The 24,682-nt window shown below is 41.7% G+C and overlaps 1 long non-coding RNA gene and 1 gene segment (V, D, J or C); one reads left to right on the forward strand and one right to left on the reverse strand.

Moving 5' to 3' along the window:
- Positions 1 to 24,682, forward strand: part of LOC125104252 (uncharacterized) — a 337,467-nt gene that overhangs the window by 295,307 nt on the left and 17,478 nt on the right. The gene's annotated exons all lie outside the window — the stretch shown is intronic.
- LOC125104241 (immunoglobulin heavy variable 3-23-like) lies at positions 2,310 to 11,619 on the reverse strand. The segment is given in 3 exon segments: positions 2,310 to 2,321; positions 11,087 to 11,397; positions 11,499 to 11,619. Coding segments are annotated over 3 exon segments (363 nt in total).

Here is a 24,682-nt window from a genome sequence, read left to right on the forward strand (position 1 = left end):
GATATCAGAAGATAACAGATACCAGTCAGCTGAAGAGGAGTTTGCTCCATAAGGAAGGCAAAACCACTTCCTCTGCACTCTCTCCCAGCATGTCAGCTACCTCACAGTCCACTTTCAGGATACTTCCTCTTCTCTGGAATGTTTCAATAATTACTGCTACACCTGATAAACACCTTTGCTCAGGAGACAGGATGGAGGAGAAGTAGGAGATGCTGTTCCAACCAGTCTCCTAAAGTGAGTTGATTATCTACCAAAAAACTCTGATCACCCATGAAATCAGTCTGAGATTAGAATGATACACTTCTGGATCTCTACAGGGGCGGAAGATGCCAGTGGACAGGTAAAGCAGAGTGGGAGTGTCGGACTGATATCGGAAGATAAACGAAAGGGGGAGAGCGCCACCAGAGGCAACCCAATGGAAAGTAATACCCCAATATGAGAGTGCCCTGTGATTGGGGAACAACATTAACTTGGAGACTGGTTAAAAGCACTAAAAAGAGCAAAAGATATCAAGGGGAAACTGGTGGAGTTGGGCAGTCTGGGGCACAGGCTTAAGCTCAGGGACCGAAGACAAACACTGCTGGCACCATGCAAAAGAGTGCAGTGAAGAATCTAGGCCATGGTCCCTGAGCCTCTGGCACCCATGTGTGAGAGTCTGGATGGATGCCATCCTCTGTTCTTTAGAACCACAGGCTTTTGCACTCTACACAGTCACCGCACAGCTGGGGCCTGAGCTCTGTACCACACTGTCCCCAGAGAAATGTCCTTGTGGGTACTAGCTGGTGAGCCCTAGGACCACCAAAGAGTCTGAACACTCCCAACCTGGGCCGACATGAAAATCTCAGGGTGCTGTCTCTAGTTGGGATCCGTAGGGCGGTCTGGACTTGCCCAGACAGCAGCCCAGCAAGGCAGCCACTGGAAACGAGCTCCCTGGATCAACATCATGGTTTTACGAGCACCAGGGTGTAGAGACAATCCGCAACTGCTGCAACCCCTGAGAAGGTGGCTGAGAATGAGCTCTGCTGGTGGGAGGTGGCAGAGGGGGAGTCCATGTTCTCTGGACCACCCAGATGGGAACAGACTGAAGCTTCTCTCTGAAACAGAGGTCTGGGAGCACTTTGCTTTCCCCTAAACCTCTGAAGAATGGCCAAAAGCTGCCAGAGGCGGGGGGGAACCTCCAGAGAACAAAAGCCTGAAAAACAGGTATCCTCAGAGCGCAGCCCCGTGATAGGGGCAGGAGGACTCAACCCAAGCAAGACGGTTTGAAAAACAACACAGAAGGCCCCTCCTCCAGAAATCCAGCCCCCCCTCAAAAGGAGAGGACAACCACCAGTGTCCCCATAAAACTGTAAAAGCCCAACACAAGGGGAAAAGAAGATATTAAGCTCCCGGTATTGCTCTAAAACTTGTATACTTCATAGATACAACTTTTATTTTTAAACGTTCCCACTATTCTCATTCTTTTAAAATTTTTAAAAAATTTTTGACCTATTGACCATTATAATGTGACGTTGAATACAACAATTTCCATGATAACCTTTCAACTTGAATTTTTTTGATACATATACATGTGTTTTTCTTTTTGCTTTTTTATTTTAAAAAAAATACTCATATAGAGATAAGCTTCAAGGTAATCCTCTTTCCACAATCAATGCTACCCCTATATATAAACCAGTTTTAATCCCCCTTTATCTCCAGAAAGTTGAGTCCTTTAACAAAGAAATCAAGATACACCCAGGAAGAATCAAAATAACCATCCTCACTCACACTGAGGATTTATAAGCACCCTCCCATCTTTTTCTTCTGTTAGTGTTTTTGCATATTTTCTTCTGTTAGTGTATTTGCATATTTGCATATTTTGCATATGCATATTGCATATTTTGCATATAATATGCATTTTGCATATTTTGCTTATGTATTTGCATATTTATTTATCTTTGTTCTGGTAGTATATAAATCTTATACTTAGGGTTCATTTTGGCTGGGTTCTTTTTTTCTTGTCGTTTACTTTTGTTGGTCTTTTCGTTTGTCCGATTTTGTTTGTATACATTATAAGTCTTACCTTTGGGGCCCATTCTGGCTTGGTCTTCTTTTTTTTCTTACATTTTTTCCCTGTCTCTCTCTCCCTCTCTCTTGGTTTCTTTTTTCATTCTTTTTGGTGGGGACTCCCGATTGCTCAGAAGTGTTCCAGGGTGCACCTTTCTTGGATCACAGTTGATACATTCAGTTACACATACCCTCAGCCATCTCTCACAAAAATGACTAAGAGGAGGAATGTCCAACAGAGGAAAAATACAGAGACTGTGCCCTCACCATCAGAGCTATTGGATATGGACATAAGCCGTATGTCAGAAAGGGAATTCAGGCTAACAATTTTCTAGGCAATGGCTAGGTTAGAGAAAACCATTAGTGACAACATGGAATAGATTAGAGCAGAAGTGAAAGCCACCAGGGATGATGTTAACAAGGCTCTCAATGAGTTCCAATCTAATCTAAATTCTCTACAGCTAGGGGAACTGAGGCTGAAGATAGAATTAGTGATCTAGAGGACAAACTGATAGAGAAAAAAGATCAGGAGCAGGCCTGGAACAAACAGCTTAGAAGCCATGAAAAGAGAATTAGTTAAATAAATGATGCCATGAAATGTTCCAGTGTCAGAAATCTTGGAATCCTTGAGGGGAGGAGAAAGAAAGAAAACTAGAGGATATAGTTGAACAAATTCTCCATGAAAATTTTCCCAATCTGGCGAAGGGAACCTGGGTTCGTGTTCCAGAGGAGAAAGGTCTGCCCCCAAGATCATAGAAACTCGAGACACCTGATTGTGAAACTGAGGAATCATAATTTTAGACAGAAGCTCTTGAAAGCAGATAAGGGGAAGAGATTCCTAATGTATAGGGGAAGGTCCATCAGAATAACTTCAGACCTGTCCAGAGAAACCTGGAAAGCCAGAAAGGGCTGGCAAGACATATTCAGGGCAGTAAATGAATAGAACTTGCAGCCAAGAATACTTTATCCAGCATGACGGACATTCAAAATGGATGGAGAGAAAAAGAGCTTCCAAGACCGGCAAGGTTTAAGAGAGTATGTGACAACCAAAACAGCACTACAAGAAATATTAAGGGGGGGGTCTATAAAAGAAGGAAGAACCCAAGAGCATCATAGAACAGAAATTTATGGAGACAATCTATAGAAACAAGGACTTCATGGGCAACACGAAGCCAATAAAAATGTATCTCTCAATAATCACCCTCAACATGAACACCCTAAAAGTTCCAATGAAATGGCACAGGCTTGTAGACTGGATAAAACGACAGGACCTGTCCATACATTGTCTACAAGAGACACATTTTGAACTTACGGATGCATCCAGACTGAAAGAGAAGGGATGGAGAAGCATTTTTTATGCCAATGGGCCTCAAAAGAAGGCTGGGGTAGCGATCCTCATATCAGAGAAATTAGATTTTAAACTAAAGACTGTAGTCAGAGATACAGAAGGACACTATATCATTCTTAAAGGGTGTATCGACCAAGAAGATCTAATAATTGTAAATATTTATGCCCCACCCCCATACAGGAGCAGCCAACTACATAAGACAACTGTTAATCCAGATAAAGAGACATACTGATATGAATACATTAATCGTAGGGGATCTTAACACACCACACTCAGTAACAGGCTGATCATCCAAGCAGAAAATCAATAAGGAAACAAGAGCATTGAATGACACATTGGACCAGATGGACCTCATCGATATATAGAGAATATTCCATCCTCAATCAACAGAATACCCATTCTTCTCGAGCACACATGGAACCTTCTGCAAAATAGACCAACAAATCTGGACTCAAAAAATGCCAAAACATTGATATTATTCCATTTATATTCTCAGACTGCAATGCTTTGAAACTGGAGCTCAACCACAAGAGAAAGTTTGGAAGGAACTCAAATACCTGGAAGCTAAGACCACCTTGCTTAAGAGTGCTTGCATCAACCAGAAAGTCAAAGAAGAACTTAAGCAATTCATGGAAACCAGTGAGTATGAAGACACTTCAGTCCAAAACCTATGGGATACAGCCAAGTCGGTCCTAAGGGGGAAGTACATAAGCATTCAATCCTCCCTCAAAAAAAGAAAAAAAAAAAAGAAAAAAAAATCCAGAATACACCAGCTGTCTTTACAACTTAAAGAACTGGAGAATTAAAAACAAATAAGCCAACTACGCACACAAGAAGGGGAATAATCAAGATTAGAACAGAGATCAATCAGATAGAAACTAGGCATACAGTAGAACACATCATTGAAACTAGAAGCTGGTTTTTTGAAATAATCAATAAGATCAATGAACCATTGGCCAAATTAATCTAAAAGAAAAGAAAGGAGACCCAAATTAATAAAATTATGAATGAAAAGGGAGAGATCACAACTAACATCAAGGAAATAGAAACAATCACCAGAAATTATTATCAACAGCTATATGCATAGTTAAGCAACCTTGGTGAAATTGATGCATTCCTGGAAAACTATAAACTTCCAAAACTGAATCAGGAAGAAATTGACAACCTGAATAGACCAATATCTAGTAACGGGATTGAAGCAGTGATCAAAAACCTCCCCAAAACCAGAGCCCAGGACCTGTGGATGTCCTGGGTAATTCTACCAAACTTTTGTAGAAGGAATAAAACATATTCTCCTGAAGCTGTTTCAAAAAACTGAAGCAGATGGAAAACTTCCAGACTCTTTTTATGAAGCCAGCATTACCTTGATTCCCCAAAAGGACAAAGACTGCACCAAAAAGGAGAATTTCAGACCAATATCCCTGATGAATACGGATGGTAAGATTCTCAACAAGATCCTAGATAATAGGATCCAACAGTACATTAAAAAGATTATCCACCATGACCAGGTGTGATTTATCCATGGGATGCAGGGGTGGTTCAACATTCGCAAATCAATTAATGTGACAGAACAAATCAATAAGAGAAGAGAGAAGAACCATATGGTCCTCTCAATTGAAGCAGAAAAGCATTTGAGAAGATACACCATCTGTTCCTGATTAAAACACTTCAAAGTATAGGGATAGAGGGAGCATTCCTCAATGTATCTAATCTGTCTATGGAAAACCCACAGCGAATATCATCCTCAATGGGAAAAAGCTTGCGGCCTTCCCTTTGAGATCAGGAACACGACAAGGATGGCCACTCACACCACTCTTGTTCAGCATAGTATTAGAAGTCCTAGGAACAGAAATCAGGCAACAAAGAGACATAAAAGGTACCCAAATTGGCAATGAAGAAGTCAAACTCTCTTCGCAGATGACATGATACTTTATATGGAAAACCCTAAAGACTCCACCCCCAAACCACTAGAACTCATACAACAATTGAGTAATATGGCAGGATACAAAATAAATGTACAGAAATCAATTGCTTTCTTGTACATTAACAATATAAAAATACAGAAAGGGCAATTATAGAATGGACTCCATTTATTATAGCATGAAGAACCATAAGATACCTGGGAATAAATCTAACCAAAGAGGTAAAGGAACTGTAATGGAGGAACTACAGAACAATTAAGAAAGAAATTGAAGTAGACACAAAAAGGTGGAAGACCATTCCATGCTCATGGATCAGAAGAATAAACATTGTTAAAATATCTATACTGCCTAGAGCAATCTATACTTTCAATGCCATTCTGATCAAAATTCCAGCAGCATTTTTCAAAGAGCTGAAGCAAACAATTGCAAAATATGTATGGAATCAGAAGAGGAAATGTTGCTAAGGAAATGTTGAAAAAGATAAACAAAACTGGGGCCATCACATTACCAGATTTCAAGTTCTACTACAAAGCTATGATCATGAAGACAGCATGGTACTGGCATTAAAAAGACACATAGACCAGTGGAACAGAGTAGAATGCCCAGATATGGACCCTCAAGTCTATGGTCAAATAATCTTTGACAAAGCAGGCAAAAATATACAGTGGAAAAAAGCCTCCTCAATAAATGGTGCTGGAAAAATGGGACAGCTATATGTAGAAGAATGAAACTCGACCATTCTCTTACATGGTACACAATGATAAACTCGAAATGGATAAAAGACCTCAACATGAGACAGGAATCCATCAGAATCCTAGAGGAGAACATAGGCAGTAACCTCTTCGACAATGGCCACAGCCACATCTCTCATGACATGTATACAAAGACAAAGGAAACAAAAGCAAAAATGAACTTTTGAGACTTCATCAAGATCAAAAGCTTCTGCCCAGGAAATGAAACAGTCAACAAGACAAAGAGGAAACCCATAGAATGGGAAAAGATATTAGCAAATGACAGTACAGACAAAAGGTTGATATCCAGGATCTTTAAAGAACTTGTCAAACTCAACACACACAAAACAGACAATCATGTCAAAAAATGGGCAGATGATATGAACAGACACTTCTCCAATGAAGACATACAAATCGCTATCAGACACATGAAAAAATGTTCATCACTAGCCATCAGGGTGATTAAAATCAAAACCACATTGAGTTATCACCTTACACCAGTTAGAATGGCCAAAATTAGCAAGACAGGAAACAACATGTGTTGGAGAGGATGTGGAGAAAGGGGAACCCTCTTACACTGTTGGTGGGAATGCAAGTTGGTGCAGCCACTTTGGACAACAGTGTGGAGATTCCTCAAGAAATTAAAAATAGAGCTTCCCTATGACTCTGCAATTGCACTACTGGGTATTTACCCCAAAGATAAAGATGTAGTGAAAAGAAGGGCCACCTCTACCCCAATGTTTATAGCAGCAATGGCCACGGTTGCCAAACTGTGGAAAGAACCAAGATGCCCTTCCACGGCCGAATGGATAAGGAAGATGTGGTCCATATACACTATGGAGTATTATGCCTCCATCAGAAAGGATGAAAACACAACTTTTGCATCAACATGAACGGGACTGGAGGAGATTATGCTGGTGAAATAAATGAGCGTAAAGAGTCAATTATCTTATGGTTTTGCTTATTTGTGGAGCATAAGGGATAACATGGAGGACATGGGGAGATGTAGGGAAGAAGAGTGTTGGGGGAAATTGGAGGGAGAGACAAACCATGAAAGACTGTGGACTCTGAGAAACAAACTGAGGGTTTTGGAAGGGGGGGTGTGGGAGGTTAGGTGAGTCTGCTGGTGGGTATTATGGAGGGCAGGTATTGCATGGAGCACTGGGTGTGGTGCATAAACAATGAATCTTGGAACACTGAAAAAAAATAAAAATAAAAACATTGAAAAAATTAAAAAATTATATATAAAATATATAAAGAGTAGAAAATAAAAAAGGGGCAAGTAAAGAGTGGCTGTAACTTACGTTTTGGACAAAATAGAGTGCTTCATTGTTCCTGGGTGAATTTTGACCCGTATGTTAGAGGACACTAACTCTCAAAATCACTAGAAAATTAAAGGATGGATATATAAGAAGGTAAAACTGAATAGAGTGAACAACTTGCTAAGATAAAGCATGTACGTGTTAAAAAATATAGGTTTGTAAAAAACAAGTCAAAATGGCCTCTGAAAAAAAGAGCTGGTATAATAGACATCTTGCTGAACACAGCCACTTTTCTGCTTGTAGAAATACACATCTATATTCTTACATCTCAGGTTGATTTCATGGGTGTTCAAAATAGTTTATAGATATGCAGCTAAATTCAAGGGACTTGCTTTAACTGGGACCCCTACACCTCTGCCATCTTGCCTCGATCTCCCTGTTCCTGATTGATTTTTGGTATATGTTAGAAGACCCTATATGTGAAAACGTTAAGGAAATTAGAACTTATTTTATATATAAATTGAATAGAGAGAAAAATTGGGTTATGTGGGGCATAAATCTATAAAATGAAGATTTTAAATTTAGAAACTGAAGTTAGGAAATAAGACTCTCTTTGAAATGGGAACACGGTATAACAAGAAAAAGCAAGGAAAAGAAAAGAAAGAAAAAAGAAATGTAAACTTTTATCCTGAGTATAAGCAAGTCGTGAGGGAACACTTGGAGCTCCCTATGTAATTTTCCCCTGGTGCTGGAGTTTCACGTTTCTGTGGGAAGTAACCTTATCCTTCACCTGTTCTCCCAGTCTGTCTTCTGGGGGAGGGGCCTGCTGCTTGGCTTCTCAGGCATCTTTGTCCGGGTGGAGTTGCCCACCCTTGTCAGGGTCATTGGCTGAATGGGAGCCAACCCTGTGTCTGTTTTTTTTTTTTTCCCTGGTGGCTTTCTGCTTCTCTTCAGAGGGTCAGTGCAAACATGGCCCTGCGGGAATTTCCAGCCCAGAGCAACAATGTGGTGGCCCGGACCCCCACCCCCCACCACCATCTCAGGTCAATCCATCTCCACTTCTATGTGTACCAAAAGCCACAGACTTGCATACTGGATGCCCACTGCAACTCTCTGGAGAAAGTTCCAGGGACCCATGAGTGTCTCTGTGCTTTCTGACTTTGCAGTTGTTAGCGGCTGTGGTCTTGTGAGTGCACTCTCTTCCGCAACTCCTAGGTCATGCTGGGTGCTGACCCAGTGTCCTGTCAGGTTTCGTATCATTCTGAGAGTCGTTGCCCAGTTGTGGATGTAGCCACTTTGTGCACCAAGCCATGGGCTCACACATGCACCCTCTTGCGTGGCTCGCAGTTCACAGCCAGGTGCCTCTCCAGTGTCCTTTTGAGGGCTACGCCGCCCTGAGAGCTGTTGCCCTGTTTTGGTCACAAATCATTTTATATCTCCCATGAGATATTAAGCAGCCCACACCTTTAGTCCTTTTCAGGGTGGTCAGGCACAGAGCAGTCTTCCAACTGGCCTGACTTGTGGTTTATGGTGACTGGAGCTGAGAGTCCCTTCTGAGCTTGCTGACCATAACCTGTCTCCCTGTGCCACTGCTTGGGCAGTCTATCGGTTCAGGCTTCCCCATTACTTCTGATTTCCTGTGATCTGAGATCCCTGTGATCCACCCAGAATTCTCTCTCATTCATCCCCTGTGCTCTATTTCAGTAAGGGATGTCTCTCACTGGAGCAGATTTTGAAGGTCCTGATTTTTTTTGCTCTGATCTGAATATCACTTTCCAGTGGGTGGCTTTTGGAGACTCCCTCCAATCTCCATTTATCTTCCGATATTTCCCCAAAAGATTTACATTTCTCCACTTCCCACCTCACAAAAACTAGTCATTTTGCTGCTTGTAGAAATCCGGTTAATTGTTCTTACATCTGAGGGGCGCCTGGGTGGCTCAGTGGGTTAAAGCCTCTGCCTTCAGCTCAGGTCATGATCCCAGGTTCCTGGGATTGATCCCCGCATCAGGCTCTCTGCTCAGCAGGGAGCCTGCTTCCTCCTCTCTCTCTCTGCCTGCCTCTCTGCCTACTTGTGATCTCTGTCCATCAAATAAATTTAAAAAATCTTAAAAAAAACTGTTCTTACATCTGAAGTTGAATTCGTGTGTGTTCAGAATGGTTTGATGGACATCCAGCTAAATTCAAGGGACCAGCTGAAATGAGGTCGCTACTCTGCTGCCATCTTGCTCCTCTACACCTGAAACAAAGTCTCTGAATGAAAGACTAGATAAGATTGATTTCTTTCCTTTTATTTTGTTTTAAATTTTTTATTTAAATTCAATTTAGTTAACACATAGTGCATTAGTGGTTTCAGCGGTAGAATTTAGTGATTCATCAGGTGCATATAACACCGAGTGCTCATTCCATCAAGTTCCCTCATTAATGCCCAAGAGGCAGTTATCCCCCACCCCAGCCACCTCTAGTTTGAACACAAAATTTTGAGTATTATTTCAGGATTTGGATTGGGAAATGTCCCTCCTAGAATTCCAGCTTTAACTATTTATTTTCTCACATTATCTCCTTAAATTTCATTTCAAAATTATGTTCAGTTAGCCACCATATAGTACATCATTAGTTTTTTATGTCGTTCAACAATTCATTATTTGTGTGTAACACCCAGTGCTCAGTCACCATGTGTCCTTATTGCCCATCACCGAGTTTCCCCATCCGGCCCCTCTTACCCCTCCAAAACCCTATTTATTCCACAAAGAAACATATTGATTTCTGATATCATTTATTTCGGGTTTCCTCTTTTCCTTTTGATAAATCTAGGCAGAGGTTTCTCAATTTTATTGTTTTTTTTTTTCCAAAAATCTATACCTTGCTTTTTTGTTCTGTTCTGTTTGTTTTTTTCTTTTGTTTTTATATCATTTATTACTGCTCTAATCTTTACTATTTCCTTCCTTCTCCCATATCTAGGCTTTAGTCATCATACCTTCTGTAGCTCCTTCATGTGTAACGTTAGAGTGTTTCTTTCAGATTTTTCTTGCTTCTTGAGGTCTTCCTGTATGCTGTGTAGTTTTGTCTTAGGACCACTTTTGCTGCAGAGAAATTAGTGCAAAGTGAAAAAGGTTTCATATTCGTGTGTGTGTGTATGTGTGTGTGTGTGTAATTATGCATGTGTGTGCATAATATCCCGACTACACATCACACCTGGAGAGGGTTACACTGCTTTCCCATGTTGTCACTAACATTGATGCTATGAGCATTGTTTAAGACAGTGACTCCCCAACCAAGAACCTCTCTTCTTTTGCTTTTAATTGTTGATGCCTCTGGTGGCCTCATGTCCAGAATGCACTTTATGCTGCTTCTAGGGAGTTTGCACTTTGAGGAGGGTGGACATGTGATGCAAAGTGAGAGCAGCTGGGAATCCTAAAAGCCTCACTTGAAGAGCATCAGGATATTTGTGCTTCGTTGGTATTTACAGACACGAATAAACAATGTGAGTGATTCTGTTTTTTGTGCATTTTGGTATAATTGTATTCCCATTAGAACAAATTTTCAAAGTTCAGAGAGTGAAGAGTTAAGCACAGAAGCATGTGTGCAGAGAAGGTCCCTGAGGGAAAGTGTTCTCTGGATAGGAATCGTTAGATCCTGACAGGAAACCTGCCCATAACCTTCATCTGCATCTGCTCCTGGGCTTAAAGACAGGATTGGTGAGTGGTGTGCACACCCTGGTGGTCCAGATCCCTTCCTACAGTGAGGTTTGTGTCTGGGCTCACACTGAGGGCCCCTTACTGTGTCTGTTGCACAATAATACACGGCTGTGTCTTCGGTTCTCAGGCTGTTCATCTGCAGATACAGCGTGTTCTTGCCATTGTCTCTGGAGATGGTGAACCGGCCTTTCACAGAGTCTGTGTAGTATGTGCTACTTCCATCATAGCTAATATATGCGACCCACTGCAGCCCCTTCCCTGGAGCCTGGCGGACCCAGCTCATGCCATAGCTACTGAAGGTAAATCCAGAGGCTGCACAGGAGAGTCTCAGGGAACCCCCAGGCTTCACCAGGTCTCCCCCAGATTCCACCAGCTGCACCTCACACTGGACACCTGCAGGCAAGACATCCTGGTCAGGAATCTGTCACACATCTATAATTTCTCTCACTCATATCCACTCACATCCTCAATGACTCTTGTTCACCCTGAATTACCTTTTAAAAGAGCAACAAGGAAAACCCAGCCAAGCACAAACTCCATGGTGAGTTTTCTGTATCCTGTCCTGAGTACTGACTGGAACACCTGGGAATCCTGGTGCTGGGGCTCCTCTCCCAGCTGCAGAGTCAGGTTTGGGCTGTTTTAATCAGCAGATGGAGGGCCCTATTTGCATGTCCTCTGACTATATATTCAGCTTGGGGATCTATTCTGACAGAAAGGCAGTGACCCAAGCAGTTGTGAATACCTTTAATTTAGTGCTAATGATCAATTTTGAAAATAATTGTTTTTTTTATTATATAACTTTCCAGGGTGTATACTTGTGTTTGTAAGGTGTCCATGAAAACATATGGGGTGAGATTGACCCCAGGATCTAGGTCAGTGCTCTCCCCACAGGAATTGCTGCCCCCCACCCAAATCATCTGCAGGACAGAGTGTCAGGCTATGAGGCATGTGGAAGCCCTCCTGTAATGGGGATGGATTGATTTTGCTTATTTTATACTTTACCATAAATACAGAGAAAATCAGCATCGTGTAGGTGTATTTTCATGTCTTTAACATTCACTCTTTCTACGTCCCTTTAGAATCACCTTTGTTATTACCTATAATAAGTTCGATGTGTATATGCGACACAAGATGAACGGCTCATTTACGAGTGTGTGATATATAAACACAGGTGTCACAATCAACATTTTGACAGTGAGTTCTTCAATTCTTCCCAAAATTTCCAGCATTTCCTTCTGGAATTCCTCCTTCCCTTTCCCTTGTTCACCCTGTCCACACATAGCTATTGTTCTTTCTCATGTCAGCTTATACTAGCTTTAATTTTGTAGAATTCATAAATGGGTCATTGTACTCTATGAATTTTCTTTGTGGGGTTTGTGTGCCTCAGGATCAGTCCTTGTGGATACAGTCGTGTTGCTGTCTGTATCAGGAATCACTGGTTTTAATGACTGACAGCTCTGAAGGCAGCAGTTGGAAGCAGCAGCTGGAGGAAGATATGAAAGAGCAGAAAGAAGCCACTTGCTTCAAGCCTCATCCACACAGCCTCTTGACCCAGGAGTTCTTTGCTCTGAAAAGAGAAGAACTCCCTTGTTGTTTAGGAAATGTTTCTGCTGGCTGTGGAGAAGAGAACTATAGACAGAAAGAGGTGGACCAGAGAAGGTTAAGTTAGAAGCTCAGAAAGACCTGTCCACGGAAGATGCGAGGCACCAGGAGGAAGAACAGCATGGGAGGAGCTGTCCTGCTGCAGAAGAAACCTGTGCACAAACAAATCCGACACTCAGGCACCAAGCTATGGATGTCTTGTCAAGAGGCCAGCCTCTGGCTATGCCCATAACTCCCACATTTTCCACTCAGTTCCACTGCTAACCTCATCTGTGAGCTGCAGTACCACCTGGGAATAGCAGCTGCTCTTTGCCTCAAACTAGGAGCCTTTTTTCCTTGTCACCAGTGCACGGAGAGGACCCATTTCTGCTGCTACACCTGCCCACACCCCCACAGAGTGTACCTGACACGTGTGGAATCTCCATTTGTTGAGAATAGTTTCCCTGCATTACTGAGGCTCATTAGGAGGCTCAACACATGTGTGTCTCCTACTGACTCCAAGAACTTACTTACTTTGAGCCATTATGGACCTTGACTGTCGGTATTAACTGTGACTAGAATGTGGCCTCTGTCAAAACAGTGCAAATTTATTGCCACTCTGCCACCCTCCTGGTTTTCTATTTTAATCAGAAAAGAAGAACCATTATGCTTTCCTGAAAACATGATCTCTGTTTCAGATTCTGTCTGTTTCTTTGTACAAAGTGCATTTAGAACAAAGGAGTGGAACTCCAATGGGAATGCCTCAGGAACTTCACAACCAGGAAGAAGACTGTGTTGTCCCACATGGAGCCCCCGGGCAGCCATGTCATGCTTTAGGACAGAGCTGGTGTGAAGCCACATTCTTCCTTGTAGGTGGTGACAGCCACAGGGAACACCGTGCTCTACACACATGCATCAGTCCTCCCATAAACTGGAGTGGGAAGCAGATAGTTGATTCCCTCCTCTGATTTTGTCTCCCAATGTTTTCAACTCTGTTAAGCCCCTTTATTGGTCACCTTTCTAGGGGGAAATGAGTAGTTTGAGAGGAGGAGTGTCCATGATCATTGGAAAGCACAGGTTCTGTCCTTAGAGGAACATGTGCTATAAGCATTTCCTGTCCTTCCCCATTTTGTTAACTTCCTCCCAGGATCCACTTGGGAAGGCAACCATGTGTGCTGGGCATTCACAGAGTCTGTGCCTTCTTCCCTCAATGTGCTTTTTCTAATCTGCTAGACATCGTCCTGAGACATGGTTCAGCTCAGTGAAAGTCTTTCTCATAAGTCCTTCCTTGACTACGTGGACTCCTCAGGTATGATGATCACTTACTTCTTCGTGGCTCCCAGTGTTCCCTGTGAGCATCTCACTCAGAACACGTATACCACCATGGTACTTGTTCACAAGCAGGTAGAAGCAGAGATGCCTACAATTTTCTTAGTCCTCAAAGACAAGTTATCTTTTTCACATCTGGACTGTGTGTCGCTGGTGCAGAATTCATTCAGCCCATGTTGAGTAGTGGTTTTCCTGCATACTGGTCATTACTTATGCACTCTACTCTTTACATGTACCTGATGTTGTGCGTGGGGACAGGACAGCATCCATATCCTGCCCAGGCCAGTTCTAGGCACCATGGAAGTTAGTCAACCTATCGGACATTCTTTTCCTGTAGTTCATGCAGTGAATGTTATGGAGAGGCCATTGTAGTCTCATTGATGATGACAAAAAAAAAAAAAATGACATGATTTCCAAACCCCGACCATTCTGAAGACCCACAAATGAATACAAAATGCAGATCCTTTATTCTTTACTCAGAAGTCTAGTGTACAGTTTTATAACTGTTTGTGTAGTTCATTAACTAATATTTATTTGGTTCTTACTGCACAAACTGTAGCCCTGCCTGGTCTCTGTGGATACAACAGTGAACAGAAATAGAAGAACTTGCCTTAAAAGGGCTTACCTTTGAGGAGGGAAGACGGACCATAAACCAGCAACAATCCTCTCTTTCTCCATATGGTAAAGGATTCTCTGACTGACTCTGGTGCGGAGAGTAGTTAGGAGTGAGACAGGGACATGGGAGCTTGGAATCTGCAAGGTGAGGAGATTCTTGCTGGACTCCAAGTGAAAACTGATAGGAGTCAGTCCAGGGTGGCAGCAGCGAAGGGGTGAGAAATGGTTGGATTCTGAGTGTGTCTTGAACTTGTCACTGGCAAGACTTGCTGACTAATTGGCCATGAGTGACAGAAAGAGGCGATTAAGGAGAGCACTCAGCTATCAGCCCTAGAGTTTGAGGTCTCCATTGTGAGAAGGGCAGTTCCACCCCAGTCCTCGAATCTCTTGTGGATTCCTGGAGAGTTTGTTCACTGTGTCTCATTATCTCCGGCTTTGCTGTTTCTCTTTCTGTCCATGTTTTCGTCCTTTCTGTCTGTCTATCCTCTCTAGCATTCTCGTCCCCAACCTGAACCTTGTATTAACAGTTCTCTGATGCGTCACTATCATTCATGTATTTCCATCTGGTTTAATATTTGCAACATAATTTGCCCACTTTTTATTTTGCTCCACTCAGGTAGGAGAATAAATGCAGCCCTTATGTTGAGGTTTCTGGAAGTAGTGTCCTTGAGAAGTACTGATGGGGAGGATACTTCTACCCTATTCTCTCCATTCCAAACTACCCCCCCAGATACAACAATGATGAGATGGTCATGTGTGACAGTGCAGAGGGTTTACATTACTTCAGTGCAAATAGCTTAGAATTGAGACACGGGTATCCACTGCCTCCTGCTTCCCAGAGACCCTCTGCTTCTGAGTGACCATCTATGTTTCCTCATCATGGTCTGCCTAGAATTAGATTCCCTCTCTCAGGACCATGTTGATTACCTTCATTTATGGTGCAGCCTCCCCTTAGTTCTGAAGCTCAAAATCTGCACTTTTATCTACCAGAGAATGTCAGAGTCTTCTCCTTTTAGGCCATATCCTAGAGGGAGCTTGTCCTGGCACACTCAGAGGTCATTCTGAAATTTTCCTGAGCAATGAACACATCCTCTGATAGGAATTTACTGACTTTTCCTGAGAAATACGTCTGTCACTCTAGCTTATCCAGTTTGCAAAGCTCCTAGCTCATGCACATATGTAGATTGTCAGAATTCCCACAATTTCTGGGAAGAACCTTCTGCTGTTGCAAATTTACTGCTGTTTTGTTCTATCCAGAGGTTCTCCACAATGTGTCCCTGCAAATAGGTGTTTTGCTTGATAAACAGGTCTGCACTGGAGCTGCTCCAGTGTTTAATGGAGAGGAGATCTGGACACCTCAGTGGAACACAAGATAAGATGTGACTGATTAACGCGAGACAGGAAAAGTACTGTGGGAGTGCAGAGATTCCTGTTGGAGGTGAGATTTCAGTTCTTAAAGATTTTTTTACCTTTTAAAGTAAAAACTACCAAGATAAAATGTGTGTGAAGCAATTAATATAATATAGACCCTAAAAAAGAATCACTGGTTTTAATGATAAGCACCTGTCCAAAGAATGGACATAGCAGGATTTTATATTTTTTAAGAAGTTGTTTGGGCTGGGGGAGACAAGATGCCGGGGAAGTAGGAGGAGGCGCCTTTTCAACGTGTACCCTAAAGTGAGCTGATTACCTACCAAAGAACTCTGACTACCCACGAAATCAGTCTGAGATCAGAATTATACACGTCTGGATCGCTACAGGGGCAGAAGATGCCAGTGGGCAGGTAAAGCGGAGTGGGAACGTCAGACTAGTATCAGAAGATACACAAAAGGGGGAGGGAGCCACCAGAAGTGATCGATTGGAAAGTAATAGCACTAATATGAGAGTTTCCTGCATCTGGGGACCAGCATTAACTTGGAGACTGGTTGAAAGCACTCAAAAAGAGCATAGGATCTCGGGGGGGGGGTGGCAATTGTGGGAATAGGGGTTGCTAGGGACAGGGGCTTAAGTCCCCGGGCCCAGAACAGCCTCCCCTAGCTCTGAGACAGAGAGAATGCAGCATAGAAACCAGGTCTTGGTTCCTGAGCTGCCAGAGCGCCTGAGAACACGTGGGGTCCGGATCCTGTGAGGGGCTGGAAGCCTTGCCAGATGGCAGAATGCGGAGCCGAGCCGTGCTAACAGAGCCTGAGATGCACAGGCCCCTCACTCTCTCCTGAGAGAGTTGCGCAAAGGCCCACCAGGTGCTCTTAGACTCCCGCCATTGTTTCAGAGCCTGAGACATGGGCACGCCCCAAAATCTCCCCTGAGAGAGGTGCGTGAAGGCCCAGCCTGGTGCTTTTGGACCCATGCCCTGCTCTCAGAGCCTGAGACCTGCGCGTGACCCACAGCCTCCCTTGAGAGAGGTGCGTGCAAGCATGGAGTTCTTAGACCCAGAAAGACGAGGCACTCCCAGCCTGGGCCAGCGGGAAAATCTGTGGGCAATCACTGCTTGGAACCTTTCTGGTGGTCTGGAGCTGCCCAGAGAGCTGCTGCTGCCGTGGTTTTGGGTACAAGCAGAAGATCCTGCATCCCCAGGGACCGCGACTCGGAACCTGCTCTGCCAGCAGCCAAGGGGGAATTTATATGGGCTCTGCAACATCCACAGGAGAGCAGACTGAGGATTCTTTCTGAGAGGGAGGTCAGGGTGCAGTTTGCTTTCCTCTAAACCTACAAAAACCATCAAAAGCGGTCAAGGCGAGAGAGAAAAAAAAAAAGTGAACAAACATAAAAACCTCCAGAGAACAAAAGCCTGAAAAAACCGGTTTTCTCAGAGCCCACCCCCTTGAGGGGGGTGGGAGGACTTAACTCAGGGAACATCATTGACTGAAAACCCACGTGGCAGGCCCCTACCCCAGAAAACCAACCAGGAAAGAAAAAAAAAAAAAAAACTAAAAGAGAACCACCACCACTACTTCATAGGAGAACTTTTATTTTTAATTCGTTCCCACTATTCTGGCTCATTTTCTTTTTTATATAGATAATTTTTTACCCTATTTGCCATCACAGTGACATGTCCAGTACATCAAATTCCATAATAACCTTATAACCTGAACATTTTGATACTTACAGTTGTGTTTTTCTTCTGCATTTCTATTTTTTAAATTTATTTTTTTAAAATTTTAGTTTAGTTTAGTCTAGTTTATTCCTTTTTTATTTTTATTATTCATATAGAGTTAAACTTCAAGGTAATCCCATTTCCCCAATCAATGCTATCCCTATAGGTAAACCAATTTTTAATCCCCCTTTATCGTAGGAAAGTTGGGTCCTTTAACAAAGATACCAAGATACATCCAGAAAGAATCAAAACAACCTTCCTCACCCATACTGAGAGTTTATAACCACTCCCCCATCTTTTTCTTCCACCAGTGTGTCTGTGTTTTTGTGTTTGTCCTGATAGTCTAGAAATCTTACACTTGGGGTTCTTTGATGAGGTTCTTCCTTTATTTGCTTATATATATATTTTTTTTTCTCTTGTCATATACTTTTATCAGTCTTTTTGTTTGTTTTTGTTTGTATACTTCGTCAATCTTACCTGGGGGCCCATTTGGGCTGAACGTTCTCTTTTATCTTCCCTTTCTTTCCTGTGTGTGTCTCTCTCTTTTTTTCTTTTTATTTTTTCTCTCATTTGGGTGGGGAACCCTGATTGCTCAGAAGTGTTCCAGGGTGCACCTTGACTTCACCATGGTCGATACATCCAGCTACATCCGTTCAGTCATCTCTCACCAAAATGACTAGGAGGAGGAATGCCCAACAGAAGAAAAATACAGAGGATGGGCCTTCTGCAACAGAGCTAATCAACATATCAACATAGACAATATGTCGGAAAGAGAATTCAGGCTAACAAATATCCAGGCAATAGCTAGGTTAGAGAAAGCCATGGATGACCAAATGGAATTGATTAGGGTCAAACTGAAAGCGACCAGGGAAGATGTTAACAATGTTAAGGCTGAGCTGAAAGCTACCAGTGATGAGGTTCACAATGCTCTCAATGAGTTCCAATCTAATGTACATTCTCTCAAAGCTTGGGTAACTGAGACAGAAGATAGAATTAGTGATCTGGAGGACAAAAGATAGAGAGAAAGGATCAGGAGGAATCCTGGAACAAACAGCTTAGAAGCCACAAAAACAAAATCAGGGAAATAAATGATGCCATGAAACGTTCCAACGTCAGAATCATTGGAATCCCTGAAGAGGAGGAGAAAGAAAGAAGTCTAGAAGATATAGTGGAACAAGTTCTTCATGAAAATTTTCCCAATCTCGGGAATGAAACCAGCGTTCATGTACTAGAGGCTGAATGGACTCCACCCAGATTATAGATTCCAAAAAACCATCAAAGCACCTGATAGTCAAATTGAGGAATCATAATTGTAGATATAATCTCTTGAAAGCCGCTAGGACAAAGAGGCTCCTTACTTACAGAGGAAAGCCCATCAGAATAACGTCAGACCTGTCCACAGAGACCTGGCAAGCCAGAAAGGGCTGGCAAGATATATTCAGAGCACTAAATGAGAAGAACATGCAGCCAAGAATACTTTATCCAGCAAGACTGACATTCGAAATGGATGGAGAGATAAAAAGTGTCCAAGACCAGCAATGCTTAAAAGACTATGCAACCACCAAGCCGACACTGCAGGAAATATTAAGGGGGGGTTCTAGAAAAGAAGAAAAATCCTAAGAATAGCATTGAACAGAAATATAGAGACAATCTACAGAAAGAAAGACTTCAAAGGTAACACGATGTCAATAAAAACGTATCTATCAATAATGACTCTCAATGTGAATGGCCTGAATGCACCCATAAAATGACACAGTTTTGCAGATTGGATAAAACAACAGGACCCATCAATCTATTGTCCACAAGAGACCCATTTTGAACCTAAGATACACCCAGACTGAAAGTGAAGGGATGGAGAAGCATCTTTCATGCCAATTGGCCTCAAAAGAAGGCCGGGATAGCGATTCTCATATCAGACAATTTAGATTTTAACTAACGACTGTAGTCAGAGATACAGAAGGACACTACATCATACTTAAAGGGACTATCCACCAAGATGATCTAACAATTGTAAATATCTATGCCCCCAATATGGGAGCAGCCAATTACATAAGAAAACTGTTAATCAAGATAAAGAGTCATATTGATAGAAATACATTTATAGTAGGAGATCGTAACACACCTGTCTTAGAAATAGACAGATCTTCCAAGCAGAAAAACAATAAATAAACAAGAGCATTGAATGACACATTGGACAAGATGGACCTAATAGATATATACAGAACATTCCACCCTAAAACAACAGAATATTCATTCTTCTCAAGTGCACATGGAACCTTCTCCAGAATAGACCACATACTGGGTCACAAATCAGGACTCAACCAATACCAAAAGACTGAGATGATTCCCTGCATATTCTCAGATCACAATGCTTTGAAACTGGAGCTCAATCACAAGGAAAAGGTCAGAAGGAACTCAAACACCTGGAAACTAAAGACCACCTTGCTTAAGAATGCTTGGATCAACCAGGAGATCAAAGAAAAACTGAAACAATTCATGGAAACCAATAAGAATGAAGACACTTCGGTCCAAAACATATGGGATACAGCAAAGATGGTCCTAAAGGGGAAATACATAGCCATCCAAGCCTCCCTCAAAAAAAATTAAAAAATCCAGAACACACCAGCTGTCTCTACACATTAAAGAACTGGAGAATCAACAACATATTAAACCAACTCCACACACAAAAAGGGAAATAATCAAGATTAGAGCAAAGATCAATGAGGTAGAAACTAGAGTTACCATAGAACGTATCAATGAAACTAGAAGCTGGTTTTTTGAAAAAATCAATAAGATTGATAAACCATTGGCCACACTAAACCAAAAGAGAGAAAGTTCAAATTAATAAAATTATGAATGCAAAGGGAGAGATCACAACTAACACCAAGGAAGTAGAAACAATCACTGGAAGTTATTATCAACAGTTATATGCCAATAAGTTAAGCAACCTAGATGAGGTGGATTCATTCCTGGAAAACTATAAACTCCCAAAATTGAGCCAGGAAGATGGACAACCTGAATAGACCAATATCTAGTAACGAGATTGAAGCAGTGATCAAAAACCTCCCAAAAAGCAAGAGCCCAGGACCTGACGGATTCCCTGGGGAATTCTACCAAACTTTCAAAGAAGAAATAACACCTATTCTCCTGAAGCTGTTTCAAAAAATTGAAGCAGAAGGAAAACTTCCAGACTCTTTCTATGAAGCCAGCATTACCCTGATCCCCAACCAGGCAAAGACCCTATCAAATTGGAGAATTTTAGACCAATATCACTGATGAATATGGATGCTAAGATTCTCAACAAGATCCTAGCAAACAGTATCCAACAGCACATTAAAAAGATTATCCCCCATGACCAGATGGGATTCATCTCTGGGCTACAAGGATGGTTCAACATTTGCAAATCAATCAATGTGATAGAACAAATCAATAAAAGAAGAGAGAAGAACCACACGGTCCTCTCAATTAATGCAGAAAAAGCATTTGACAAAATCCAGCATCCTTTCCTGATTAAAACGCTTCAAAGTACAGGGATAGAGGGAACATTACTGAACTTCATAAAATCTATCTATGAAAGACCCACAGGGAATATCATCCTCAATGGGAAAGAGCTCACAGCCTTCCACTTGAGATCAGGATCACGACAAGGATGCCCACTCTCACCACTCTTGTTCAACATAGTATTAGAAGTCCTTGCAACTGCAATCAGACAACAAAGAGAAATAAAAGGTATCCATATTGGCAATGAAGAAGTCAAACTCTCTCTCTTCGCAAATGACATGATTCTTCATACGGAAAACCCAAAAGACTCCACCCCGAAACTACCAGAACTCATACAGCAATTCAGTAACGTGGCAGGATACAAAGTCAATGTACAGAAATCAGTGGCTTTCTTATACACTAACAATGAAAATACAGAAAGGGAAATTAGAGAATTGATTCTATTTACTATAGCACTAAGAACCATAAGATACCTTGGAATAAACCTAATCAAAGAGGTAAAGGTTCTGTACTCGAGGAACTACAGAACACTCATGAAAGGAATTGAAGAAGACACAAAAAGATGGAAGACCATTCCATGCTCTTGGATCAGAATAATAAACATTGTTAAAATGTCTATACTGCCTAGAGCAATCTATAATTCAATGTCATTCCGATCAAAATTTCACTGCTATTTTTCAAAGAGCTGGAGCAAATAATCAAAAAATTTGAATGGAATCAGAAGAGACCCCGAATCGCTAAGGAAATGTTGAAAAACAAAAATAAAATGGGGGGTATCACGTTACCTCATTTCAAGCTTTACTACAAAGCTGGGATCACCAAGACAGCATGGTACTGGCATAAAAACAGACCCACAGACCAGTGGAACAGAGTAGAGAGCCCAGATATGGATCCTCACCTCTATGGTCAAGTGTACTTCGACAAAACAGGAAAAAATATACAGTGGAAAAAAGACAGTCGCTTCAATAAATGGTATTGGGAAAACTGGACAGCTCTATGCAGAAGAATGAAACTCGACCATTCTCTTACACCATATACAAAGATAAACTCAAAATGGATAAAAGACCTCAACGTGTGAAAGGAACCCATCAGAATCCTAGAGGAGAACATAGGCAGTAATCTCTTCGATATTAGCAACAGTGACTTCTTTCAAGCTATGTCTCCAAAGGCAAAGGAAACAAAAGCGAAAATAAACTTTGGGGACTTCATCAAAATCAAAAGTTCATCACAGCAAAGGAAACAGTCAAGAAAACAAAGAAGCAACCCACGGAATGGGAGAAGATATTTGCAAATGACAGCACAGACAAAAGGTTGATATCCAGGATCTATAAAGAACTCCTGAAACTCAACACACACAAAACAGACAATCATATTAAAAAATGAGCATCTGTACCCCAATGTTTATAGCAGCAATGGCCGCGGTCGCGAAACTGTGGAAAGAACCAAGATGCCCTTCAACGGACGAATGGATAAGGAAGATGTGGTCCATATAAACTATGGAGTATGATGCCTCCATCAGAAAGGATGAATCCCCAACTTTGGTAGCAACATGGACGGGACTGGAAGAGATTATTCTGAGTGAAATAAGTCAAGCAAAGAGAGTCAATCATCATATGGTTTCACTCATTTGTGGAGCATAACAAATAGCATGGAGGACAAGGGGAGATGGAGAGGAGAAGGGAGTTGAGGGAAATTGGAAGGGGAGGTGAACCATGAGAGACTATGGACTCTGAAAAACAATCTGAGTGTTTTGAAGGGGCATGGGCTGGTAGGTTGGGGTAACCAGGTGGTGGGTATTAAGGAGGGCACAGATTGCATGGAGCACTGGGTGTGGTGCAAAAACAATGAATACCGTTACACTGAAAAGAAATAAAAATATTATTATCAACATTTATATGCCAGTTAGTTAAGCAACCTAGATGACATGGATGAATTTCTGGAAACCCATAACCTTCCAAAACTTAATAAGAAAGAAATTGACAACCCGAATAGACCAATGTCTAGTAACGAGACTGAAGCGGTGATTAAGAATCTCCCAAAAAGTATGAGCCCAGGACCTGTCAGATTCCCTGTTGAATTCTACTGGACTTTCCAAGAAGAAATAATACCTATTTTCCTGAAGATATTGCAAAAATTGAAGCAGAAAGAAAAATTCGAGACTCTTTTTATGAACCTAGCATTACTCTTGTCCCCAAACCAGGCAAAGACCCCACCAAAAAGAATTTCCAACCAATATCCCTGATGAATATGGTTGCTAAGATTCTCAACAATATCCTAGCTAATAGGATCCAACAGCACATTAAAAAGATTATCCACCTTAGTATTGTAGCTAATGAGGTTTATCTGAGGTGTGATTATTGGAAATTGAGAAATTTTTGACCCACATCTAGCTCTCTGCTCAGCAGGGAACATGCCTGGCTCTCTCCCTCTGCCTGCCTCTCTGCCTACCTGTGATCTCTGTCAAATAAATATATAAAATCTTTAAAAAAAAAATATCCACCATGACCAGGTGGGATTCATCCTTGGGTTGCAAGGATGGTTCAACATTTGCAAATCAATCAGTGTGATAGAACAAATCAATAATGGAAAAGAGAAAAAGCACATGGTCCTTCAATTGATGCAGAAAAAGCATTTGACAAAATCCAGCATCAGTTCCTGATTAAAATGCTTCAAAGTATAGGGATAGAGGGAACATTCCTGAACTTCATCAAATCTATCTATGAAAAACACACAGCAAATATCATCCTCAATGAGAAAAGGCCGACAGCCTTCTCCTTGAGATCAGGAAAATGACAAGGTTGCCTTCTCTCACCACTCTTGTTCAAGATAGTGTTAGAAGTCCTAGCAACAACATTCAAACAACAAAGAATAATAAAAGGTATTCAAATTGGGAATGACGAAGTCAAACTCTCTCTCTTCACAGATGACATGACACTTTAATGGAAAACCCTATAGACTCCACTGCCAAGGTACTAGAACGCCTACAGCAATTCAGTAATGTGGCAGGATACAAATTCAATGTACAGAGATCAGTGCCTTCTTATACACTAAAATGAAAATACAGAATGGGAAATTATAGAATTGATTCCACTTAGTATAGCACCAAGAACTGTAAGATACCTGGGAATAAACCTAACCAAAGAGGTAAAGGATCTGTACTCAAGGAACTACAGAACACTCATGAAAGAAATTGAAGAAGACACAAAAAGATGGAAGACCATTCCATGCTCTTGGATCAGAAGACTAAGCATTGTTAAAATGTTTATTCTTCCCAGAGCAATCTATACTTTCAATTTCAACCTGGCCAAAATACCAGCAACATTTTTAATGTGCTGGAACAGACAATCCTAAAATCTGTATGGAACCAGAAAAGATCCCAATTAGCTATGTAAATTTGGAAGAAGACAAACAGAGCTGGGAACATGATATCATGTTGCCTGATTTCAAGCTTTACTACAAATTTGTGATTGCCAAGAAAGCCTGGTACTGGCACAGAAACAGAAACACAGACCAATGGAACAGAGTAGATAGCCCAGATATGGACTGTCATCTTTATGG

The sequence above is a fragment of the Lutra lutra genome, chromosome 7 (assembly GCF_902655055.1).
Source record: "Lutra lutra chromosome 7, mLutLut1.2, whole genome shotgun sequence".
In the NCBI taxonomy this organism is placed as follows: domain Eukaryota; kingdom Metazoa; phylum Chordata; class Mammalia; order Carnivora; family Mustelidae; genus Lutra; species Lutra lutra.